At 42.1% G+C, this 21,691-nt stretch overlaps 1 protein-coding gene across 2 annotated transcripts in view; it reads right to left on the bottom strand.

The window, feature by feature from the left end:
* PCNT (pericentrin) overlaps window positions 1-21,691 on the bottom strand; it is a 102,728-nt gene that overhangs the window by 69,528 nt on the left and 11,509 nt on the right. For both annotated transcript variants that reach the window (XM_086750481.1, XM_086750482.1), the window contains exons 6-16: window positions 20,668-20,832; window positions 16,769-19,237; window positions 16,573-16,665; window positions 16,174-16,350; window positions 7,919-8,174; window positions 5,949-6,007; window positions 5,601-5,775; window positions 4,016-4,152; window positions 3,432-3,543; window positions 1,820-1,852; window positions 212-476 (exon numbers count right to left, since the gene is read on the bottom strand). In XM_086750481.1, coding sequence (XP_086606607.1) covers window positions 212-476; window positions 1,820-1,852; window positions 3,432-3,543; window positions 4,016-4,152; window positions 5,601-5,775; window positions 5,949-6,007; window positions 7,919-8,174; window positions 16,174-16,350; window positions 16,573-16,665; window positions 16,769-19,237; window positions 20,668-20,832 — 3,941 coding nt within the window. The remainder of the gene's footprint in view (window positions 1-211; window positions 477-1,819; window positions 1,853-3,431; window positions 3,544-4,015; window positions 4,153-5,600; window positions 5,776-5,948; window positions 6,008-7,918; window positions 8,175-16,173; window positions 16,351-16,572; window positions 16,666-16,768; window positions 19,238-20,667; window positions 20,833-21,691) is intronic.

The raw sequence follows: 21,691 nt of genomic DNA, 5'->3' as shown, positions 1-21,691 counted from the left end.
CAGTACTAAAAGTAGGCACAGAGCAACCACAACAACTGTTCAGGACTGCACACTCATGACTTCCATCGCTGTGTTTCTAACTACAGTAGATCACCTGAGGCTCAATCCCAATATATTTAGACGCTAACATCACCTTTTAATATAAAAAAAAAAAAAATAAAATGAAAGCATGCTGTCGTAACTCAAGGTGTAAAGAAAAAGAATAGATCACCTGATGGCCTCTGCTTGGTCCTGACTCACTTCCAACTCTGACAGTGAGTATTCCTTCAGCTCTTGCAGTCTTTGATGAAGCAAAGTCAATTCTTCTCTGTAGTTTTCTTCAGCAACTCTTAACTTATTTTCAAAATAAAGTCTCAGTTGTTCCAATTCAATTTCATGCTCACTTTTTATTTGTTGACGCTGCTGTTCAAACTCTTGTTTTAAACGCTCTATTTCTTCCACCTGTGACGCACGAGCCAGGAGCTGCTCTTTTAGCTCTGGAATGGAGGCAAAACCAACAAAAGTACTCAGAAGCACATATCTTTAGGCTAAGTCATTCTGCAAAATCAGCCATATTTTAGTTATGAGATAGCAGTAAAGTGTTATCCCACAAGCTACATAAGAAAATGTACTTCTGAAAGACGAAACATTCTTTCCTCAGAAGACAGTAAAACCATTTACATTGCATTCAGAGAAACCATCCTCATTACAAGAATCGAAACTACCAGCAGACTGTTAGCCCTCCTAGTTTCCTTGTGCTTCAGGTCTGGGCTAGCAACATGCAGAGTCCTGTAATGTCCCTGAATCTTCACACCTGCTTCTTGTAGCACCCAAAAGCAATAATTCAGTCAAGAACATTTAAGTTGTTCCAGGGAAAACTACCCAACAAACTTTAGCACAAACTATGCAGAAAACCAAAATCACAAGAAAGAAAAATTAAAATCAATTCTGGATTACTTTAGCGATGGTTTGGCTATCCATCATTAGCTCAAACAGAAGCTAAATTCATTGCATTAGAAAGAACCATCCAACAACAACAAAACAGAATGCAGTAGAAAACAGCGGTCAAGGCTGGTTCAGCAAGCTACTCTCCTTTCAGAGAGTGAGGGCAATGGCCAGCATTGCAGCGTGTCCATGAACTCTTGGAGAGCTTTCTTCCCCATGTTCTGTATTAAAGAAGCAGCAATGTATCAGGACTTAATAAGAATAATCTGCCTCCCAGAAGACTTAAGTTAGCTGTATCCCCACAGAATCAACTGAAGATGGAACTGTGTTTCAAGAAGAAAGAACTTGGAGCAAAGCATTTGCTTACATCATGCAAGAAGAGAAACTTCAGAAACATTTACGGAAACAGAGGATGCCACCAGGAAGCAAAATAGCTGATTGTCACAGTGGGGTTTTGCGTAGCAAAACTTGCCATGCACACTTGGCGTGAAAAATTCTCACAACAAACATGCAAACATGTAAGAGAAGTAAGAACATGGCTCAAGCCTGCTTCCAAAGGGAGCAGCTGCCAGGTACAGTGACCAGAAGAATCAAGGGACAAGCAGGGATTAGGAACAGCACCAATGGGATAGGCAAAGTCCAACCTGGCACAAGTAGGTTTTGCCTAACCAGCAGTCTGCTGGCACAAAATTGACCCAGAAAAGTGTTTAACAGGCACGTCACTGGCATGTCACTCTTACATCAGAGCAGCGATCTCATCATGCTATGTTTTGAATCCACCACCGTGATTCCCCAAACCAACCCAAATACATTGCCAAACGATCACTCAAGCGAAGAAAAGCAGAATAAAACAAAACACCTTTAAGATCTCACACACCAAGAGAGATCTCCTCACCTGGACCATGGGCTTGCGTTCCGGTCTCACCATCTCAAGCAAGATGAAGAAGAAACAGAAAGGGTCCAAAGAATGGGAACGTGAGTGATTAGAATCATGGAAAGATATTTGAGAGGTTAAAGGTTAGAGCTACAGAGAAGAACTATAAGAATTCCAGCAAGTACTATAAAGTGTTATCTGCTATAACTCTGTAATATCAAAACAGAGAACTGAAAAAGCCACGGTAAAGTCTGACTAGACAGAAAAATTACTCATTCAATTTATGGCAAAAAACCCCCACCCTATTTAGAGAATCTGAAACTGCATTTAAAACAAAAGGCAAATGTAACGCGCTTCAACTACCCCAGCACAGGTAAAGAACGCCACCTAATCTTACAGTCTCAGCACAAGGTATACACACACAGGCAGGCCTAGTGTCACAGCCTCCAGTTTTTTTCATTTGTCCAACATTTCTTCCGTCACGTCTTACACACCTGTTTGCACACACACATCCGATACACGTTCGACTTCATTTCAACTGAAAGTGGGTGTCATCTCCGATCGCTACGCTAAAGGTGACCGTTTTGTTAATACGCCTAAATCTTGAAACACGTATCTTAAGATACATAAAGCATACAATGTCAGATTTCAGCTAGTCATTATTTTCTCTAAAGCTTTAAAGTTTTTTTGTAAGTGTAATGCAGATACACATAAGACTAATTAAAAAAAAAAAAAACACCAACAATAAACTCAAACCTGTTCATGTTTAATTGCTGTGCATAATGTTTTCCTTTTATTTTTCGCTTTTAGATTTAGGGGATTTGTTTCTTTTTTAAACAGAAACATCATTATGGAAAAATGAGGTCATTTGTAGCCTTACAGGAAAACAACATTATCATTCATTCTGATTTCAGAAGTATCACCTGAATGTTTTTATTTTTTAAAATAGAGCTACCTTTAACCTAGGGCCTTTCTATATTTAAGTCTTTCAGAAGATGGTGAATCTCCATTTTGAGTGTCAATGAAAATGTATTTTACTTAACCTGCCCCAAAACTGAATGGGAAACCAGCCCTTTCTACCTCTAGATACAATTCGAAAATATTTCTGCTTTTTTTTTTAAGCAGACTGATCTCTTAATTATACCAAATAAAAGAAAACGTATCATAGCCACAATAAATCACTCAAAGTCATAAACTAAGTGGTGATCTTTACTATCTACCTTCAATTAAAATTTTTCTCTAGTCAAATTCATACTCACTTCCACACTGAATACAAATAGGAGCATGTTATTGCATTGATCAGCATGTTCTTCATTTTTCAACTACATTATACTTAATTTGACATTGCGAAGAGAAACGGTTGGTTTTCACTATGACTTTGATAGGGTGCAGGAATGGAGCGGGAAGGGAAAGGAGAACAGGAGTGAGCGTTTCCCCACAGCCATACCATGCTTTTTGATGTTGCAGAACCAACTAGCCACCAGACACTGACCTCTCCCTTCAGAAACAAATCACTAGGCTACAACCACTGACACTTCTGTGTGTTTCTGGCACACGGTTAAAAGTATTTCATGTCAATAATGCACACTTCTGCATGAATAAGAGGTAAAAAACGCGTCCGTTTTGAACATACCACTTAGCTCTTGCCGATTTGCTCGGGTACTATCGAGCTGAGACCAAAGCTGCCTGATTTCTTCTTGCGACTGAGTCTTGAGTTCTTCGTGCACGACCTGAAGTTTCTCCAGCTATGGAAGACACATTAAATAAAACCAGAAAAAACAAACACACACAATCTTTTTAAAACAATTTTGTTCCAATTGCTTATTTTATATACAACAGACAGTTCTGTCAGAAATAGGTGGGAACACTTAGCCACAATCAGACTCTCAGCTCCTCTAAGACAGAGGAATGCCATATTTACCATCACTGGCAAAAATAAAGTATTAGCTAGACAAAAATGAAACACAGAAACCAGAAAATTAAGCATATAAATACAAAGGAAGAAACAGCACCAAACGGCACAAAGCCATTCAAAAGATTTTGAACCACTATAGAAAATGCCAGAGTATTTACCTACTTCATGAGACGTGGTTTAGTTTTTCAATAAAATCCCTAAATATAAAGAAGTCACCCAAATTATATGTATATGGTCGAGTTTTTGTTACATTCTATAGAGAGTAATCAACCACTCAAAACACATTAAAATATCTTATTTACCTCCCTCTGAAGATTCTGTTCTTTTTCTAGGCTTTTCATCTTTATCTCTTCTAGGAGTTGGTTACGTTCAGTCTGCAGCTGTTCTTGTAATTTTGTAATGGCTAACTGGTGTTGCTTCTCCAATTCTACGCATTTCACTAAAATTAAAAACGAGTTCTGTTACACCAACATCCTGGTTACTGAAATGCATGTCTCTAGACTAGAACGCTAGCTTACAGGGAATCACAAAAATACTTGAATAGTAAATAATCCAAAGTCAAACATTTCCACGCAGGGCTTCCTAGCTCTCTGCATCCCCCATTGTTAGCCAAGAGGTAATTAACTAGTGCAGGAGGGATGAACTAGAAGCACACATACTTGGAACAGGGCATCAAGGATTTCTTCATGGCCTACAAACACAGAATTTCTCCTATGACCACACTCAGCAGCAGGCAGTAGAAGAGATGAAGAGGAAGAACTAGGAGAGTTTGTGCCAAGGACGCTGTGCCTCAGCTCCAAGCGCTCTCTAAACCCTGTAAACGTGCTACTGCCTCATTTGGTCAAACCTTGACCTTTCCAGAAAAAATCTGCCATCAAGTGACCAGATTGCAGCCACAGTGAGCTGCGAGAGATGCACGTTATCCTCACAGAACAGAGTTTAACGATGCAGGTTCAGGAAAACCCAGCAGAGTCAGTGCAGGCTGGGAAGAACAGGCCGTTACTACAAACACGTCCTCGCAGCAGCCAAAGGCATGCCAAACACTGCGAAAGCACCCAGCCCTTGGCAGGTCAAAAAGGCTACTCCTCACTTCTCAAACCTGGCCTTGCTGTCTGCCAGCCAGCACCATCCAGTATCCTTAACACTGCAGTTCCACTCATTTGAAGAGAGCATTACTTCCCACGTCTTTCCCCGGCGTAGCGCCTCGGAGGCTAGGCAGGCTGACTAGCGCTCTCTTCGCACTTCATAGCGCACCACACCTCGTGGCTCCTTCTCATGCCATCACCGACTGCAAATCTGATGCTGTTCTGACAGTCAGCCACTATCTTGTGTCAGATTTCTGAGACCTACACAAACTTTTCACAGTCCTATCTCCTGTCCGCACCTCAGCAAAAGACAAACAGATGTACCTGGCTAGGTACTCATCCAAATTTAGTTTTTCAAGTTAATGAAAACTCCAATTACAGTACTCTCAAAAACACCACTTCCAAAACAGTATTTCAAAAAGTTACTGTTTCATCAAGCTTTAACTATTCACAATATTTTGGTTAGTGAAGCTTCTATGGACATTAATTGGAATTTTGATTAATTCGGTGATCATATAAGCCAGTTTTCAGCTGCCAGCAAACCAGCACCTCTCTCTAATACATTTGAAGGATAACATAGTCCATCTCATATTCTGTGGAAGTCAAAACGCAATACAGCTAACTAGACTTTAAACAATTTTTCATTTACGTCCTGTTTTCTAGACAGTCTCACGCCATCAACCCAGCTCTTAAGTAAGAGTACGTGGATATCTCTTGTATTTGCTTTTTATACAGGTTCCAAAAACAGGCAGCTTTGTCATTGTTCAATAACGACAATTGCTTCCCAGACCACGGCACTTACTTTTAGACTGTTCGTTCTCAAGAGAAAGAAGCTCCAGCTCTGTTTTGACTTTTTCTAATTGTATTTCCAGAGTTTTCTGCAGTTCCACCATTTCAGTCTGATGCTTTTCAGAAAGCTCTTCACGCATGTTTTTTAAAGACATCTCAGACTCCAATTCCCAGTCTCTTTTGAGAGTCTAAGAGAGCAAGACATGTGTTATTAAAGCAAACACATGTAGTAAATTAGAACCTTTTTTCTCCTCCATTTATTTGTCCTTTACAATAAATGTGTAGTAGACACAGGACTTTACCAGCTCCAGTTTACTGAAAGGAGTTTCACTTTTTGTTGTATGAAGAACAGAATTTGTACCTCTAACGTCTGGATATGTGTCTCCTCCATTTCCAATTCTATTTTCTTTCTCTGATCAACTGTGAAATAAAATACTAATTAATAAATTTACATAAAATGTTATGATTAAATGATGAGTAGAAATACGGTTTAGATTACCATTTTCAGTGTCAAACTCAGGGCTTGAATAGGTAGGCATGCAGCAGTGAAAGGTACCGGGGTCTATCCAAATCTGCTGTTATGCTATGTATCAGTAATTCACTTTCACTTTAGAAAATAAGCATTTAGAACTTACAACTGCAAACACAACCCTGAAGGTTAAGTTCAGCTTAATCAGCAAAGGAAAGTCTGCTTAAATCTACAGAGAGTATGACACTTAAAACAAAAAAAACCAAACACACAAAAAAAAAAACCAACCAAAGAACACCCACACACCCTTATTCCTAAAGATACAAACTCAAATGCCTATCAACGTCATTTTAGATGCTAGCATTTCACTGCATGCCACTATTAAGTGTTTGAATAATCCCTGTCTCCAGAGACACAGCAAAGGAACAGCAGCAAGTAGGAAACTCTTAGAATTTCTTCTAAAAATGCCTAGGAAACAGAATGCAAGACAGATGCTATTATCTGCTTAACTACCGCGGATACCAACAGCTTCTTCCTTCCCAGCAGCTCCCCAGATTCATTCCAACCTCTTATTCAGCATCTTTCTTGATCTGCAAGAACCTTGTAACAGCCTATCAGTCCCCTTCTCACAGCTTCAAAGTGCCATTGCCTCAGCTTACAACCTTATTTCAAATCCTTCCATGGGAAATAAGAACTCGGAGACTAAGAGTGCCAGCTGCCCAGCCAATGGTCCAGCAGAGGAAGGAATATCATTTAAGTTACAAGAAAGCGTCCCAGCACTCAAGTGGTGTGGGTCATGGCCAATCATCGCCTCCCTGAAGAGAAAGGTCTTTCCTCTAGCCTCCCAGGTAACAGTACCCACAACTCCTCACCAGGTCTCCTGCGTCATCTGATTCCAGATTCTCCTTCTCAGTCCCTACACTCAAGCACCCACAAGTGGTTACATTCATATTAGAGTTACATTGCCAAAAATGCAAGTTGAACTGCCTTGATCTCAAGAACTGTATCGAGACCTCCTCCAGCTCCTCAATCCCACCATGCCATCAGTTCACATGTGGTAACAAACGGTTTCCTACTCTCGGGTCAAAAGCACACAGCCCTAAAACACTCTCTTCCTCTCAGGGAATGACAACTAAAGGAATGGTTTCTAAACTTCTGCAGTGAATTGCTGCAGCCTTCACTTTTCTCCAGAAATTCCTCAAGCTCTGACATACAGGTCCGAAATAGTTCCCCAATCCAGGAAGAGGCAAATATCCCAAGCAATGCCAAGAGCACCATCAGCAGGCCTTCAGTACTATGAAGTGCAGCTTTCCTCTTGCTGATGTCAGAATATGATTTTTATATCAAACACATCTCAAAGGACACCGAGCTGCAGGCTGTCACGGAGCCTTTCAGTTCCTTTCCAACTCCTTTATCCTTCTTTTGGAACCACTGAGGGGGCAAGCCAGGAAGATTTTCTGTATCTTGTCAGAAACACAACAGTAGTCAGTGCTGACTTAGGGCAATAAAAACCCTCAAGAAACATAACGAGTAAGAGCTCTACGCTTTGCATCGACAAAAATCTTTGAGAGCTCTGTCTAACGCCTCCCGAAAGCAATTAGTTGGGTACCGTGCTGTTTTGCAGAGGTAGCGGCAAAACACCCATATAGTTGACAAAAATTTAAACTTTGGTCTGGATAACTTCATTTTCACATATGAGACAGACACGCAGTTTTGTACGTGCAGTCTAACCGCCGTCCCTGTTCAAGCCAACACCAGTTGTCACTCAAAAAGCCAGCTCTACACAAAGACAGGAACCTATGGAGGACGAAAAACATGGATAGCGTTTCAATTTCTGGTCCATTATTCCCAAATTTTAATACCTAGTTCTTGCTGATACTGTGACTTAAGGTCATCTTTTTCCTTCTGATACTGTTCTTTAATCTTCTCCCACTCCAGCTGATGGCGGCTTTGCAGAATTGCTACCTCTTGAGCACGCTTATCATTGAGCATCTCCCGGAGTTCCACAAGGGCCGTTTCCTTTTCTTTTCTCAAGTTAGACTGGGTAAGCTCAAGCTGAGAGGTGTGCATATTATTTAAGCTTAGGCGTAAAGCTTCCAATTCAAGGCTGTGCAGTGTCTGTAATGGAGAAGAAAAAGAGTTTTTACCTCCTCTCTAATGAAACGTGTTCATTTTTTTCATCGCCAGTTTTAGTTTCAATTGTTTCCAACTGTTAAACACATCTAAGTTTTGCCTTTCTGCACTTGGAGGGTGTTTCTTCACGGCAGGGACAGAACCCTGAAAATAAGCTGACTTTTGTTACACTTTCAGGGCAAAGTAGAAGGCTTTCCTTACCTGTTTCTGAACGTCATTTCTTACCAAACACCTTGTATCTGTCCACTTCCTCACAATGCCATCAGAGGAAAACACAAGCTCACCCCAACCTTTCACTGTCTATTAAAAAAATTCCTCATATTTGCTATTGGTTATGATTTGTTAAAAAAGTGGTATTGGAAAAGTGGAAATAAAATAATGCTTCATTTAAAAAAAAAAATGAGGAATATCCAACAGTTAGAAATGTTGGCAGCTAAAATAGACCAACCAAACTTTTCAATTCCTAAATAAACTGAACAGTACACCACCATCTTGTAACTGGACCTAACACTAGATGTATTCTTTCCATTTACGTTTTGCATTTAGCAGAAGTGTTCAAAAACCCAGTAAATATTTAGACAAAAAAGACAGGTTTACATACTTAAGTTCAGCACAAAAGCATTCCTAATTACATTAGTGGGATAATGAAGAAGTGGGAGGCATTTAGTATTTTTTGTAAGTTTCCTTGTTCAACTTGTCAAGACGTGAAAAATGACAAAGTTTGTTCGTTGGGTTTTTTTTTTTTTTTAAACTCATTGTCCTGGTTTCAGCAGGGATGGAGTTAATTTTCTTCTCAGTAGCTGGTGTGTTTTGGATTTTGTGTGTGAAGAATGTTGATAAAAACATTCTGATGATACGAGTTGTTGTGAATGAGACCAAGGACACTGTCTGGCTTGCCAAGTCTCGTTAACGTGCAGATGCGGGAAGCTGGGCAAAAGACAGACAGAATAATTGATCCAAACTGGCCAAAGAGAGTATTCCATGCCATAAACGTCATGCTCAGTATATAAGTGGGGGTTGCCCATGGGAGGGGGCATCATTTTCAGTTATTCCTTTCCTTGTCGGGTATCCGTTTGGGCACCCTTGGCATCCTTTTCTTCTCTCTTGCTTGCTGGCATCGTTCCCTCTACCTTGCTAGCTTGCTCTCCCCCTTTTGCTTGCTGCTCGGTGTTGTTCCTGTGATCGCTGCTCAGGACGGGCTGCGTCGGTCATTCGGACATCGGGTGGTGAGAAATTGTACATTGTTCATTTTGTATATTTTGTATATATTAATATCCTTATATCCTGTTAGCTTTGTAGTTTTTAGTATTTTTAGTAAACTGTTTTTATCTCAACCCACGAGTTTTCCTTTCTTCCCAATTTCTCTCCCCTGTCCCACTAGGTAGGGGCAGGGTGAATAAGAAAACTGTGTGGTGATCCGGGCTAAACCGCCACAGTCTTTTTGGCGCCCAACGTGGGGCTCGAAGGGGCCTCACTAGATCAGTCGTGAGATCATCGGACCTTAGTCTGAGGATCCAAGGTTCAAGCCCCGGTCAGTCCCGAAGGGTTGAGATAAGGACAGGTTTGACCACAGTGTGTTGAAAACAGATTTGTTACAAGTGTTCATTAAGCCGGTTTGGTCATCGCTGGGCACAATGTTATTTTATTTGTTCTCGCAGTTGTTTTTAGAGCTGTACTGGATAGCACCCTACTTGCCGTATTTTCTGTTTGTCGGTGTTTGTGCACGCTTTATCAATGATGTGTGTTGGATCAAAGGTATCGTTCTGCTGTGCTATGCGGCACTGATTTGTTTAGTGAGATTGCTGGTAACGGGACCATTTTCATATCTGTACTCAATGGCGGCGGGCAGTGTGCAGAGCGAGGAGGCAGAGGCAGCTCCACCCGGGTATTTCGGGAGCCATCTTGTGGGTGTTGTTTGGAACTATACCTGTTGTTTTGTTCCGGGAAGCCAGGCCGCGGGGGGAACATCTGTTTACAGCTTTCCCCACCTCACCAAGCTAATTTCAACAGCTTTTGAGAATTTTGAATACCCTTTTTATACCCCTACCACCATGTTCATGGTGACAAGTCTTCTGCAGCTATCTCAGATCTTAATATTGATGAAGTTTAAACAGTTTTTTAAAAGTATTATGGCTCCTCCAATCCCCGCAACAGACACTGTGGCTACTCAAACTGCTGCTACAAATACTGCAGCTACTTCAGCCGCTACGGCAGGTGCTGCAGCTACCCCAGCCCCTGCTACGGGCACTGCGATTGCTTCAGCCCCCACGCCAGACACTGTGGCTACTCAAACCTCGGCAAGCAGTACCAAAGAGAAACCGAAAAACCAATCATCTACACCAGTATCAGTTGCCCCTGTACATAAGAAATACACCAAAAAATCAGTTCGCATAGTGAAAGATGATGATGAACCAGGCCCATCACATGATCAGGGAGACACAGAAGGGGAGGTGGTCACCCGATCCCTATCCCTGAGTGAGCTGCGAGATATGCGAAAAGATTTCAGCCGTAATCAAGGTGAGCAACTTGTCACCTGGTTGCTCCGATGCTGGGACAGAGGGGCCAGTAGCCTGGAATTAGAAGGCAGGGAAGCCAGGCAGCTGGGATCTCTGTCTAGGGAAGCAGCCATTGACAGGGCAATTGGAAGAGAGTCAGCAGCCTGCAGCCTCTGGAGGCGACTCCTGTCAGGTGTGAGGGACAGGTATTTCTTTAAGGAAGATATTGTATGCCACCCAAGCAAGTGGACCACCATGGAGAGAGGTATCCAGTTTCTGAGGGAATTAGCTGTTCGGGAGCTGATTTATCATAACCTGGATGACCCACGGACATCCGTAGATCCAGATGAAATTGAATGTACCCGACCCATGTGGCGGAAATTTGTACAGAGTGCACCATCATCGTATGCCAACTCATTGGCAGCAATGAGTTGGAAAGATGATGAGATGCCACCAGTACGTGCAGTGGCTAACCAGCTCCGACAATATGAAGACAATCTCTCTTCCCCGATGCGGGCCTGTGTCTCAGCTATAGAAAGACTGACTGAGAAATCTGAAAGCCAGTTTGAAAAACTGTTAGAAAAACTATCTGAGGTGTGTGAGAAACTGGAAGATTCTTGCTCCCCACCTGCACGGACTAATATCTCAGCTATTAGAAGAAGACCTCATCCTCCTCCTGCTCAAGGGAGACGGTACACCCGACGAGATGACCTATGGTTTACCTTGCGTGACCAAGGAGAGGATATGAGGAAGTGGGATGGAAAGCCTACCTCGGCCCTAGAAGCACGTGTACGTGAGTTGCGAGGTAAAACAATCACAAAGGGAGGTTCTTCCAGGCAATTTGCTGCTCCAGTCTCCAGTGGGCAGTTCCCCAGACAGCGTAGAAGGGCTGATCTCACCTCTGATCCTACGGAAGGAACTTCTGATTCATATTCACAGAAAGTGAACAGAAAATATTACAAACAGGACTAGAGGGGCCCTGCCTCCAGCCAGGCGGAGGAGAGGGACAACAGAGTTTATTGGACTGTATGGATTAAATGGCCTGGCACATCAGACCCACAAAGGTATAAAGCTCTAGTAGACACTGGTGCACAGTGTACCCTAATACCATCAAGCTATAAAGGGGCACAACCCATTTGTATTTCTGGAGTGACAGGAGGATCCCAAGAGCTGACTGTATTGGAGGCTGAAGTAAGTTTGACTGGGAATGAGTGGCAAAAGCACTCCATAGTGACTGGCCCAGATGCTCCATGCATTCTTGGCATAGATTACCTCAGGAGTGGGTATTTCAAAGACCCAAAAGGGCACCGGTGGGCTTTTGGTATAGCCACCGTGGAGACAAATAAACAGCTGTCCATCTTGCCCAGACTTTCAAAGGACCCTTCCGTTGTGGGAAAGCTGAAGGTTGAAGAACAAAAGGTACCAATTGCTACTACCACGGTGCACCGGCGGCAATATCGCACCAACCGAGACTCCATAATCCCCATCCTCAAGCTGATTCGTCGACTGGAGAGCCAGGGAGTGATCAGCAAGTCCCGCTCACCCTTTAACAGTCCCATATGGCCAGTGCGAAAATCTAATGGAGAATGGAGACTAACAATGGACTATCGTGGCCTAAATGAGGTTACACCACCAATGAGTGCTGCCGTGCCAGACATGCTAGAACTTCAGTATGAACTGGAGTCAAAAGCAGCCAAGTGGTATGCCACCATCGATATTGCCAATGCGTTCTTCTCCATTCCTCTGGCACCAGAATGCAGGCCACAGTTTGCTTTCACTTGGAGGGGTGTCCAGTACACCTGGAATCGACTGCCCCAGGGGTGGAAACACAGCCCCACCATTTGCCATGGACTGATCCAGACTGTATTAGAAAAGGGTGGAGCTCCAGAACACCTGCAGTACATTGATGACATCATCGTATGGGGCAACACAGCAGAAGAAGTTTTTGAGAAAGGGGAGAAAATAATCCAAATCCTTCTGAAAGCCGGTTTTGCAATAAAACAAAGCAAAGTCAAGGGGCCTGCACAAGAGATCCAGTTTTTAGGAGTAAAGTGGCAAGATGGACGTCGTCACATTCCAATGGATGTGGTCAACAAAATAACAGCTATGGCTCCACCAGCTAACAAAAAGGAAACACAAGCCTTTTTAGGTGTTGTGGGTTTCTGGAGAATGCATATTCCAAATTACAGTATGATTGTAAGCCCTCTCTATGAAGTGACTCGAAAGAAGAATGATTTTAAATGGGGCCCTGAACAACGACAAGCCTTTGAACAAATTAAACAGGAGATTGTTCATGCAGTAGCCCTTGGGCCAGTCCGAACAGGACAAGATGTGAAAAACATCCTCTACACCGCAGCCGGGGAGAATGGTCCTACCTGGAGTCTTTGGCAGAGAACATCAGGAGAGACTCGAGGTCGACCCCTAGGCTTTTGGAGCCGGGGATATAGAGGATCTGAGGCCCACTACACTCCAACTGAAAAAGAGATACTGGCAGCATACGAAGGAGTTCGAGCTGCTTCAGAAGTGATTGGTACTGAAGCACAGCTCCTCCTGGCACCCCGATTGCCAGTGCTGGGCTGGATGTTCAAAGGGAAGGTCCCCTCTACACATCATGCAACTGATGCCACGTGGAGTAAATGGGTCGCACTGATCACACAGCGAGCCCGAATAGGAAACCCCAATCGCCCAGGAATCTTAGAAGTAATCACAGATTGGCCAGAAGGCAAAGATTTTGAAATGCCACCAGAGGAAGAGGTGACACGTGCTGAAGAAGCCCCACCATACAACAACCTTCCAGAAAATGAGAGGCGATATGCTTTGTTCACTGATGGATCCTGTCGTATTGTAGGAAAACATCGAAAGTGGAAAGCTGCTGTGTGGAGTCCTACACGACGAGTGGCAGAAGCCACTGAAGGCCAAGGTGAATCAAGTCAGTTTGCAGAGGTGAAAGCCATCCAGCTGGCTTTAGACATTGCTGAACGGGAAAAATGGCCAAAGCTCTATCTCTACACTGACTCATGGATGGTGGCAAATGCCCTGTGGGGGTGGTTAAAGCAATGGAAACAGAGCAACTGGCAGCGCAGAGGCAAACCCATCTGGGCTGCCGCACTGTGGCAAGATATTGCTGCCCGGTTAGAGAAGCTTGTTGTAAAAGTACGTCACGTAGATGCTCACATACCCAAGAGTCGAGCCACTGAAGAACATCAAAACAACCAGCAAGTGGATCAGGCTGCTAAGATTAAAGTTTCCCAAGTGGACTTAGACTGGCACCACAGAGGTGAACTATTTTTAGCTCGGTGGGCCCATGACACCTCAGGCCATCAAGGAAGAGACGCAACATACAAATGGGCTCGTGATCGAGGGGTGGATTTAACCATGGACACTATTGCACAGGTTATCCACGACTGTGAGACATGCGCTGCAATTAAGCAAGCCAAGCGGCTAAAGCCTCTTTGGTATGGAGGACGATGGCTGAAATACAAATATGGAGAGGCCTGGCAGATTGATTACATCACACTCCCACAAACTCGCCAAGGCAAGCGCTATGTGCTTACAATGGTAGAAGCAACCACTGGGTGGCTAGAGACATATTCTGTACCCCATGCCACCGCCCGAAACACCATCTTGGGCCTTGAGAAGCAAGTTCTCTGGCGACATGGCACTCCAGACAGAATAGAGTCAGACAATGGGACTCATTTCCGAAACAACCTCATAGATACCTGGGCCAAAGAGCATGGCATTGAGTGGGTATATCACATCCCCTATCACGCACCAGCCTCTGGAAAGATTGAACGGTACAATGGACTGCTGAAAACTACACTGAAAGCAATGGGTAGTGGAACCTTCAAAAACTGGGACAAACATTTAGCAAAAGCCACTTGGTTAGTCAACACTCGGGGATCCATCAATCGAGCTGGCCCTGCCCAATCTGAACTTTTACATACTGTAGATGGTGATAAAGTTCCTGTGGTGCATGTAAGGAATATGTTGGGGAAAACAGTCTGGGTTATTCCTCCTCTGGGCAAAGGCAAACCCATCCGTGGGATTGCTTTCGCTCAAGGACCTGGATGTACTTGGTGGGTGATGCGGGAGGATGGGGAAGTCCGATGTGTACCTCAAGGAGATTTGATTCTAGGTGAAAACAGCCAATAATTTGAACTGTATATAATCATGTCTGTAGTTCTTTTATGTTCTATCAGAGGTAGTGCAGCAAGAATCACACTCAACAGTGAAGAACAAGCTTTGATGAAACCGAGCGATGTGCAGCAGTGATGGAGTCAGAACTGGTGACCAACAACTTCCTCGAGATCAACATCTTCAACTCGCAGACCATGGACGTGATACACCAGCCGCGCCAGAGGTACCAGCTACGAGTTCCAGATGCAGTATGTAACAACTTCACACTACATACCATCTCTCCTGCCCTGAGAGACTGCTATCACAGATGGGGCCCAAAGTCATGGACTAAATTAACTCAACAGACTTTGGAGGGATGGCTCATAGATTGAGATAGTGATATCTGTATGTATATCTATAAGCATGACGTAAATGGTATGGAATAAGGGGTGGATACTGTCCTGGTTTCAGCAGGGATGGAGTTAATTTTCTTCTCAGTAGCTGGTGTGTTTTGGATTTTGTGTGTGAAGAATGTTGATAAAAACATTCTGATGATACGAGTTGTTGTGAATGAGACCAAGGACACTGTCTGGCTTTCCAAGTCTCGTTAACGTGCAGATGCGGGAAGCTGGGCAAAAGACAGACAGAATAATTGATCCAAACTGGCCAAAGAGAGTATTCCATGCCATAAACGTCATGCTCAGTATATAAGTGGGGGTTGCCCATGGGAGGGGGCATCATTTTCAGTTATTCCTTTCCTTGTCGGGTATCCGTTTGGGCACCCTTGGCATCCTTTTCTTCTCTCTTGCTTGCTGGCATCGTTCCCTCTACCTTGCTAGCTTGCTCTCCCCCTTTTGCTTGCTGCTCGGTGTTGTTCCTGTGATCGCTGCTCAGGACGGGCTGCGTCGGTCATTCGGACATCGGGTGGTGAGAAATTGTACATTGTTCATTTTGTATATTTTGTATATATTAATATCCTTATATCCTGTTAGCTTTGTAGTTTTTAGTATTTTTAGTAAACTGTTTTTATCTCAACCCACGAGTTTTCCTTTCTTCCCAATTTCTCTCCCCTGTCCCACTAGGTAGGGGCAGGGTGAATAAGAAAACTGTGTGGTGATCCGGGCTAAACCGCCACACTCATCCATTTAAGTGTCCAATTTTCTTCAGAATTAAGGTTAAAATATCATTGCAGTGAAGATCCTGAAGAACTCCTGTAGAATACATCTACTACCGTCCACCAAGAGAACACTCCTAATCCTTCAACCGCAGCACTACGTAAAAGAGCGCACACAGCATGCACAACATCCATGGAGCCTTCTCTTTGCCACAGTCAGATAACCACTACAGTGATTACTGTTGTTTCTTTATTTTACCTGTGATTGGAGCTGAGCTTGCTCAATCTCAGCTTTGTGCGCGGTTACCATTTGCTGCCGAAGTTCATCCAACATGTGCTGCTGTTCTTTATTTAGTTCAGCACAGACCTTCTCCATTTCCTCTTTATGTTTAGCAATCAATTCAGAGATTTCACGATTATGCTCTCGTTCGTGTACCTGCAGAGAATACTCAGATAAAGAGCTTTTTTCAAAATACGGTTACTTAGCCCTCTAATAAACTACTGAGCCAGAATTCTCCCCTCCTCCCGATGCCAAATCAAAGACACTACGGAAAAAACAATTCAGATTTTTGCATCTCCAAAACGTTTCTACTGCTTAAATGACAAACAACATAAAATGAGTTTATTTTTCTGAAATGAACACAATTATAGCATTTACCTTTTTTATTAAAGCAATCTGTTCCTTTCTTTCTTCTTCCAACTTCTGCTGTTTTTCCACTTTATCCTGTACTTCAGCATTTAATTCTTCTATCTGAAAACAGGCACACAAACATTTGCAATGATTACCTCAAGCATTCTGAAACCCCAAGACTCCTGCCGTTATCAAGCACCGCTTTCTTGTGTGTCAAACTCACTTTAGTTAACTCGGCACGGCGTTGAGTCTCCGCTTTATTTATTTCCTCTTTGTAACGTTTCACCGCCTCGGAATGTGCTTCCTGCGCAGCTTGTGCAGACTGAAAGGACTCCTGCAAGCGAGTCTCAAGCTCCGAACAAGCCTTCTTCAAATGGGTGATTTCTTCAGTCAGCTGGCTTTTTTCCTCACTGTATTCTGTACTTTTTGCCTTTATTTCAGCATTAAGTTTATCAATTTCTAGGTGGCTGAAGTTTAACCTGTCCTCGTATTCCAGTCTTTCACATTCCTGTATTTCTTTGAGGTTTTTCACTTCGGCATTAAGTTCATGTATATTTTTCTCAAGATCCTCAATGATGCCAGCATTTTCTGCTAGTGCTTTCTGTGCTTTTGTCAGGTCCTCCTCCACGTCAGATAATCTTTGTCCTAAGGCTGTTTTTTCCTTCATTAGGAGTGCTAAGTTTTGTTCTTTATTGTTGATTTCAGCTTTGAGCAAGTCCTGTTCTTTTAGCAATATCTCTTCAGACACTGTTTTCTGACCAAGCAACTCGGCTATTGTCTGGTTTTTAGCTTTTTGAGCATCAAGCTGGCTTTGCATTTGATCCCTCTGACTTTGCAGAGCAGCTAACTGACGTCCAAAAAGAGACTGTACTTCACTTGTTACAGAATCAGAAGCTGTTTTCTGCTCTTGAACATCTTTCACTAATTGCTCCTGAGTTCGCAGCTGCACCATCAACATTTCTCTTTCCTCCTGGAGGTCTTTTACCATTTCTTGCCAGGTAGAGGATTTTGACACTTGTGTTACAGGCTCTACAGCACAGTAAGGTTGGCCTCCATCCTCACCCTGCTGCTTTACTAGAAACATTATTTTGTTTTCAAGTTCTTTCTCCTTCTCTGTTTTTTGAAGAAGTTCTTTTTCACAATGGATCCGTGCTTCACGTTCCTCATCCAGCTCCACACGCATATGAGAGAGCTCAACCATCACTTTTTCCCATTTTCCAACAGCTTCTTGAGTCTCCTGATAAGACTTCTTCAAGGCTAACTCCTTCTCATGGAGCTGCTCGGTTAGCTTCACACATCTCTCCACTAAACAAGTTGTTTCATCATTCTTCACATCATCATGGTCACTTATTTTGTTTTGCTGCAGGGAGCTATCTGACAAAAATGAAACAAAGGCCTCTGCTCCCACGTCAGTCTCTTCAAAAGTCTCTTGAGCCAAACCGCTAGGACACGTTTCCTCATCAAGGTCAAAGTTTAATGGAGGAGGTATAAAATCTCTGCTAGGTTCCAGAAGCACACTACTGTCTAATCCATACCTGCTGCACCTACCTTCTTCAATGGTGTAACCTTCAGAAGTGATGGACTCTTCTGGTCTCTCTGTGGAGACGAGGTATTTAGCCAATATGCCTTCATCACCACTGAAAAGCCCTAGTTCTGACAACTGTTCCTCAGACACGTTATCTCCTTCACTAATTTCATTATTCTCTGTGATCTTTGAAACCTTAATTTCTTCTAATTGACTCCTTGAGGAGTCTACTCCCAAGTCACGCTGCAATTCTAGTTCTCTGTGAACTAGCTCGTCTCCACTTTCCAACTGGTGTGGTTTATTCCACATCTCCTCAAGCTCTGCTCTCTGCACCTGTGACACCTCTGGTAAAGTCTGGTTTTCCCTCAATTTCATTTGCTTTTTAGAGCAGACACTCTCTTCCTCATGCTTTTGCCTTATACCTATACTTTTCTCAGCCTCATAAAGTTGCTTTGCAATTAATTCCTGGATGAAAGAATTCAGTTTCTGAATCTCTTCATTCAAGGACTGCTTTTCCTGTTTATATAGCTGGGCTTCCTTGACCTGATCTTCTGCATTAGAAAGTTGAGACTTAAGGCCATCAATTAAATCCTTGTATTTAGTCTCAATTTCAGATTTTTCTCTCTGGAAGTCTTCCTGTTGGTTTTCAAGTTTCCTTCTCAAATTTTCCTTATTAATTTCAGATTCATGAAGACTATTATTTAAGTCAATTATTATGCCATTCAAATTCTGAATGTGTTCTTCAGAATTCAGAGCACAGAGTTCTTTTTTGAACTGTTCAAGTTCATTCTTATATTTTAAAATAATTTCTTCTTCATATACCTGCTTGGCTTCTGCAATCTCTCTTCTGTGGCACTTCTCCAGCTCAGTCCTCAAATTCTCCAACTGTCTGCAAATATCCTTTTCATGACTGATTTTCAGTTCTTCAATATGTTGCTGTTCTTTCATTTTTGTTAAAGCTATTTCATGTTTTAATCCTGTTATTTCCGAGTCCCGGAGAGAAAGGGTATGTTGCAGTATAGACAAGCTAAATCTTTCCGATGTCAGTAGATCTTGAAGGTTTTTAATATGTTGTTCTTTTTCTTCTACACTTTTGTATAGCTGTTGCATCGTATCTTTCACATCCTCTTCCATTTGGGAAAGCGGATTTTCTTCATCTTTGGTATTCTTAAAAATAAAATATTACATATGAAATATGCCATTGAAATCTGACATGTTTTAATTTCCCTAAGCCTCATATTTTTAATGTATCTTCACAAATAACATTACGATTAAGTGCAGGGTGTATCACTGACCTAGGGAACAGGATTTTTAACCACATTCTTGGGAGTGGAAAGTACTACCGAAAGACTCTTCCAGTGCGGTAACAAATATCAAATTGTCCAAGCAATAACAAATGGTATGCCACTGACTCCAGAGACGAAGAAAACAGTGGCTGACTTAAACTTTGGCTACTTTAATTAATTAAATAAATAAAAAATTTAAAAAATCAGAGCTACAGATGCCTCTCCAACTCGCATCCATTTGCACAGACAAAACACCTCTTGCAGGCAGGAGTAGGCCAGCAGAACAGCCATGTCAAATTTTAACTCACCTGACTCACTTAAAAGTTTAAGGCTTCTACTGATGGCATTGACAGTTATGTGCTTAAAAGAAATCAGACCTTTTAAGCTGTTCCTTTTATGTATGTCAGTAAACACAATGCCTAGAAAGTAGTTTCCAAAAAAAAAAATTTTTTTTTTCACGACCATACCGCTACAGCAGGTCAGAGTTACCACCAAATTTGAAACACACATTATAAAAAACAGAAAAAGTTAAAAGAACGTAACAGATTTTTTAACTGAGTCTTTATTCATAGTACTTGTTTCTGAAATTATTACATTAAAATATCACCACACAAGCTTTTCATTTTGTTTTGTGTCCGAAACTAACGCGATTACAGATAGAGTTAACTTTTACTCTCATCTAGGTGTTTCAAGTTCCCACACCACTCCATTGTTACGTGCTTACACAGCATACTCAGCAACCTTCACCTCACTCCACACCTCTGTCAGTTATGTTCTCACAGGCTTCCGTTAGCAAACACCAGACGGACCCGCTTCTGACATCAAGTTCTTAATGTTATAGGGCAGTTTAGTAACAGAGTTAAAGACTAATCCTTTTGCAACAGAAATCGATGGAGGAATTTCAATAAATAAGCAAATTTTAAAGAGCCAGAACTGAATCTTTATTTCATACAAAAAGAAAAGTCTTAAACTGTGAGCCACTATTTTGCCTTAGTTGAATAGGTCAAGCTGGATGGCGCTCTGAGCAACCTGATCCCTTGCAGGGAGGTTGGACTGGGTGGCCTCGAAAGGTCCCTTCCCACTCAAACCATCCTGGGATTCTATGAATATCCTTCCCTTCAGAAGAATAGATTTTAAAATTCCATACTACAGTGGAGTTTCAGTCCTGAAGCATTAATGTTACCTCATGCACAAATTAAATGTTCATTGTAGGTTCTTCCTCCAAAAAGTACCACCTTGGCTTGTGCAATTGCAACAAAATCTGAACTACCTAGAAATCATAATTATAAAGGTACTTTAAACAGATTTTACCTTTTGAGAAGACTCAAGCTGTACTTCCAGATCACGTGCTCTCTGACACAACATCTCCAAACGTGCATTTTGCTCTTTGAGAGAGTTATGAAACAGAGACATCTGCTGCTGGACTTCTAAAACTTGGCTCTTCCCAGAGCTTTTACTCTTCAGCATCTCGTTAACCTGAACTCATAAAGGTACCCACAGTCAGAAGAAGGTTTAGATCAGAGTCACTCAGACACAAGTCTCACTGTATGCATAAAATAAACTACTCCTTTGCTACAGATTTACCCTATGGCTTTCACTGCCAGTGAATAAGAATCTCCCCAAGCAGTCAGACAACATTTGTCATGTTTTATATACTATTACTTACTGTAGAGATATAAATGTTACATAATTCATCTCTATGAAGCCCCCAAACGAAGCAGGACTTCCAATGGACTGGACATACTGGTAAGAGGACAATGAACAAAACCAGTCTTCTCTGCAAAGGACTTAAAGCTCAATATTAAAGATTTTTTTTATTATTATTTTTTTTATTCCACTTCCTTCCAAATGAAAACATTTACCCCTACGAGGGGTAAAAGTAAATGTGTTTTATTAGTTCTTAAAATCTTCTTCAAAGAACTTGCTAAAACCAAGAATATAATATTTAAAATAGCATTAGTACTTTCATCTGTTATCAAAGTTGACACGGTTCCACAAACAACTTGCATCACATTACTAGCCTTGTTTAGAGTACGTCTAAAGTGCTATTTAGAGGCTTCATAGTTGTCTTTCAATGGCTTATGGAGCAAATCCCAACAATCCTCTGTAGAGTCATTTTCACTATTACCACATATTTTGTCAACAGCAGTCAGAATTGTAGATAAAAAGCAGTAATTTTTGTTCTTTTCTAAAATTTCATTTAGCTGAGGATTTATTTTCCAGGGCATGAGCAACTCCTTCAAGATAATTCTTGCACTTCAGTAAGTCCCAGTTTTTATTTTTAATTTTTTTTAAACCCCCTTCCTAGCCAGACATTTAAGATATGTAATCCTTC

Source organism: Chlamydotis macqueenii, chromosome 6 (assembly GCF_036417535.1).
Source record: "Chlamydotis macqueenii isolate bChlMac1 chromosome 6, bChlMac1.mat, whole genome shotgun sequence".
Classification (NCBI taxonomy): domain Eukaryota; kingdom Metazoa; phylum Chordata; class Aves; order Otidiformes; family Otididae; genus Chlamydotis; species Chlamydotis macqueenii.
This window is presented reverse-complemented; position numbering and strand designations above follow the sequence as displayed.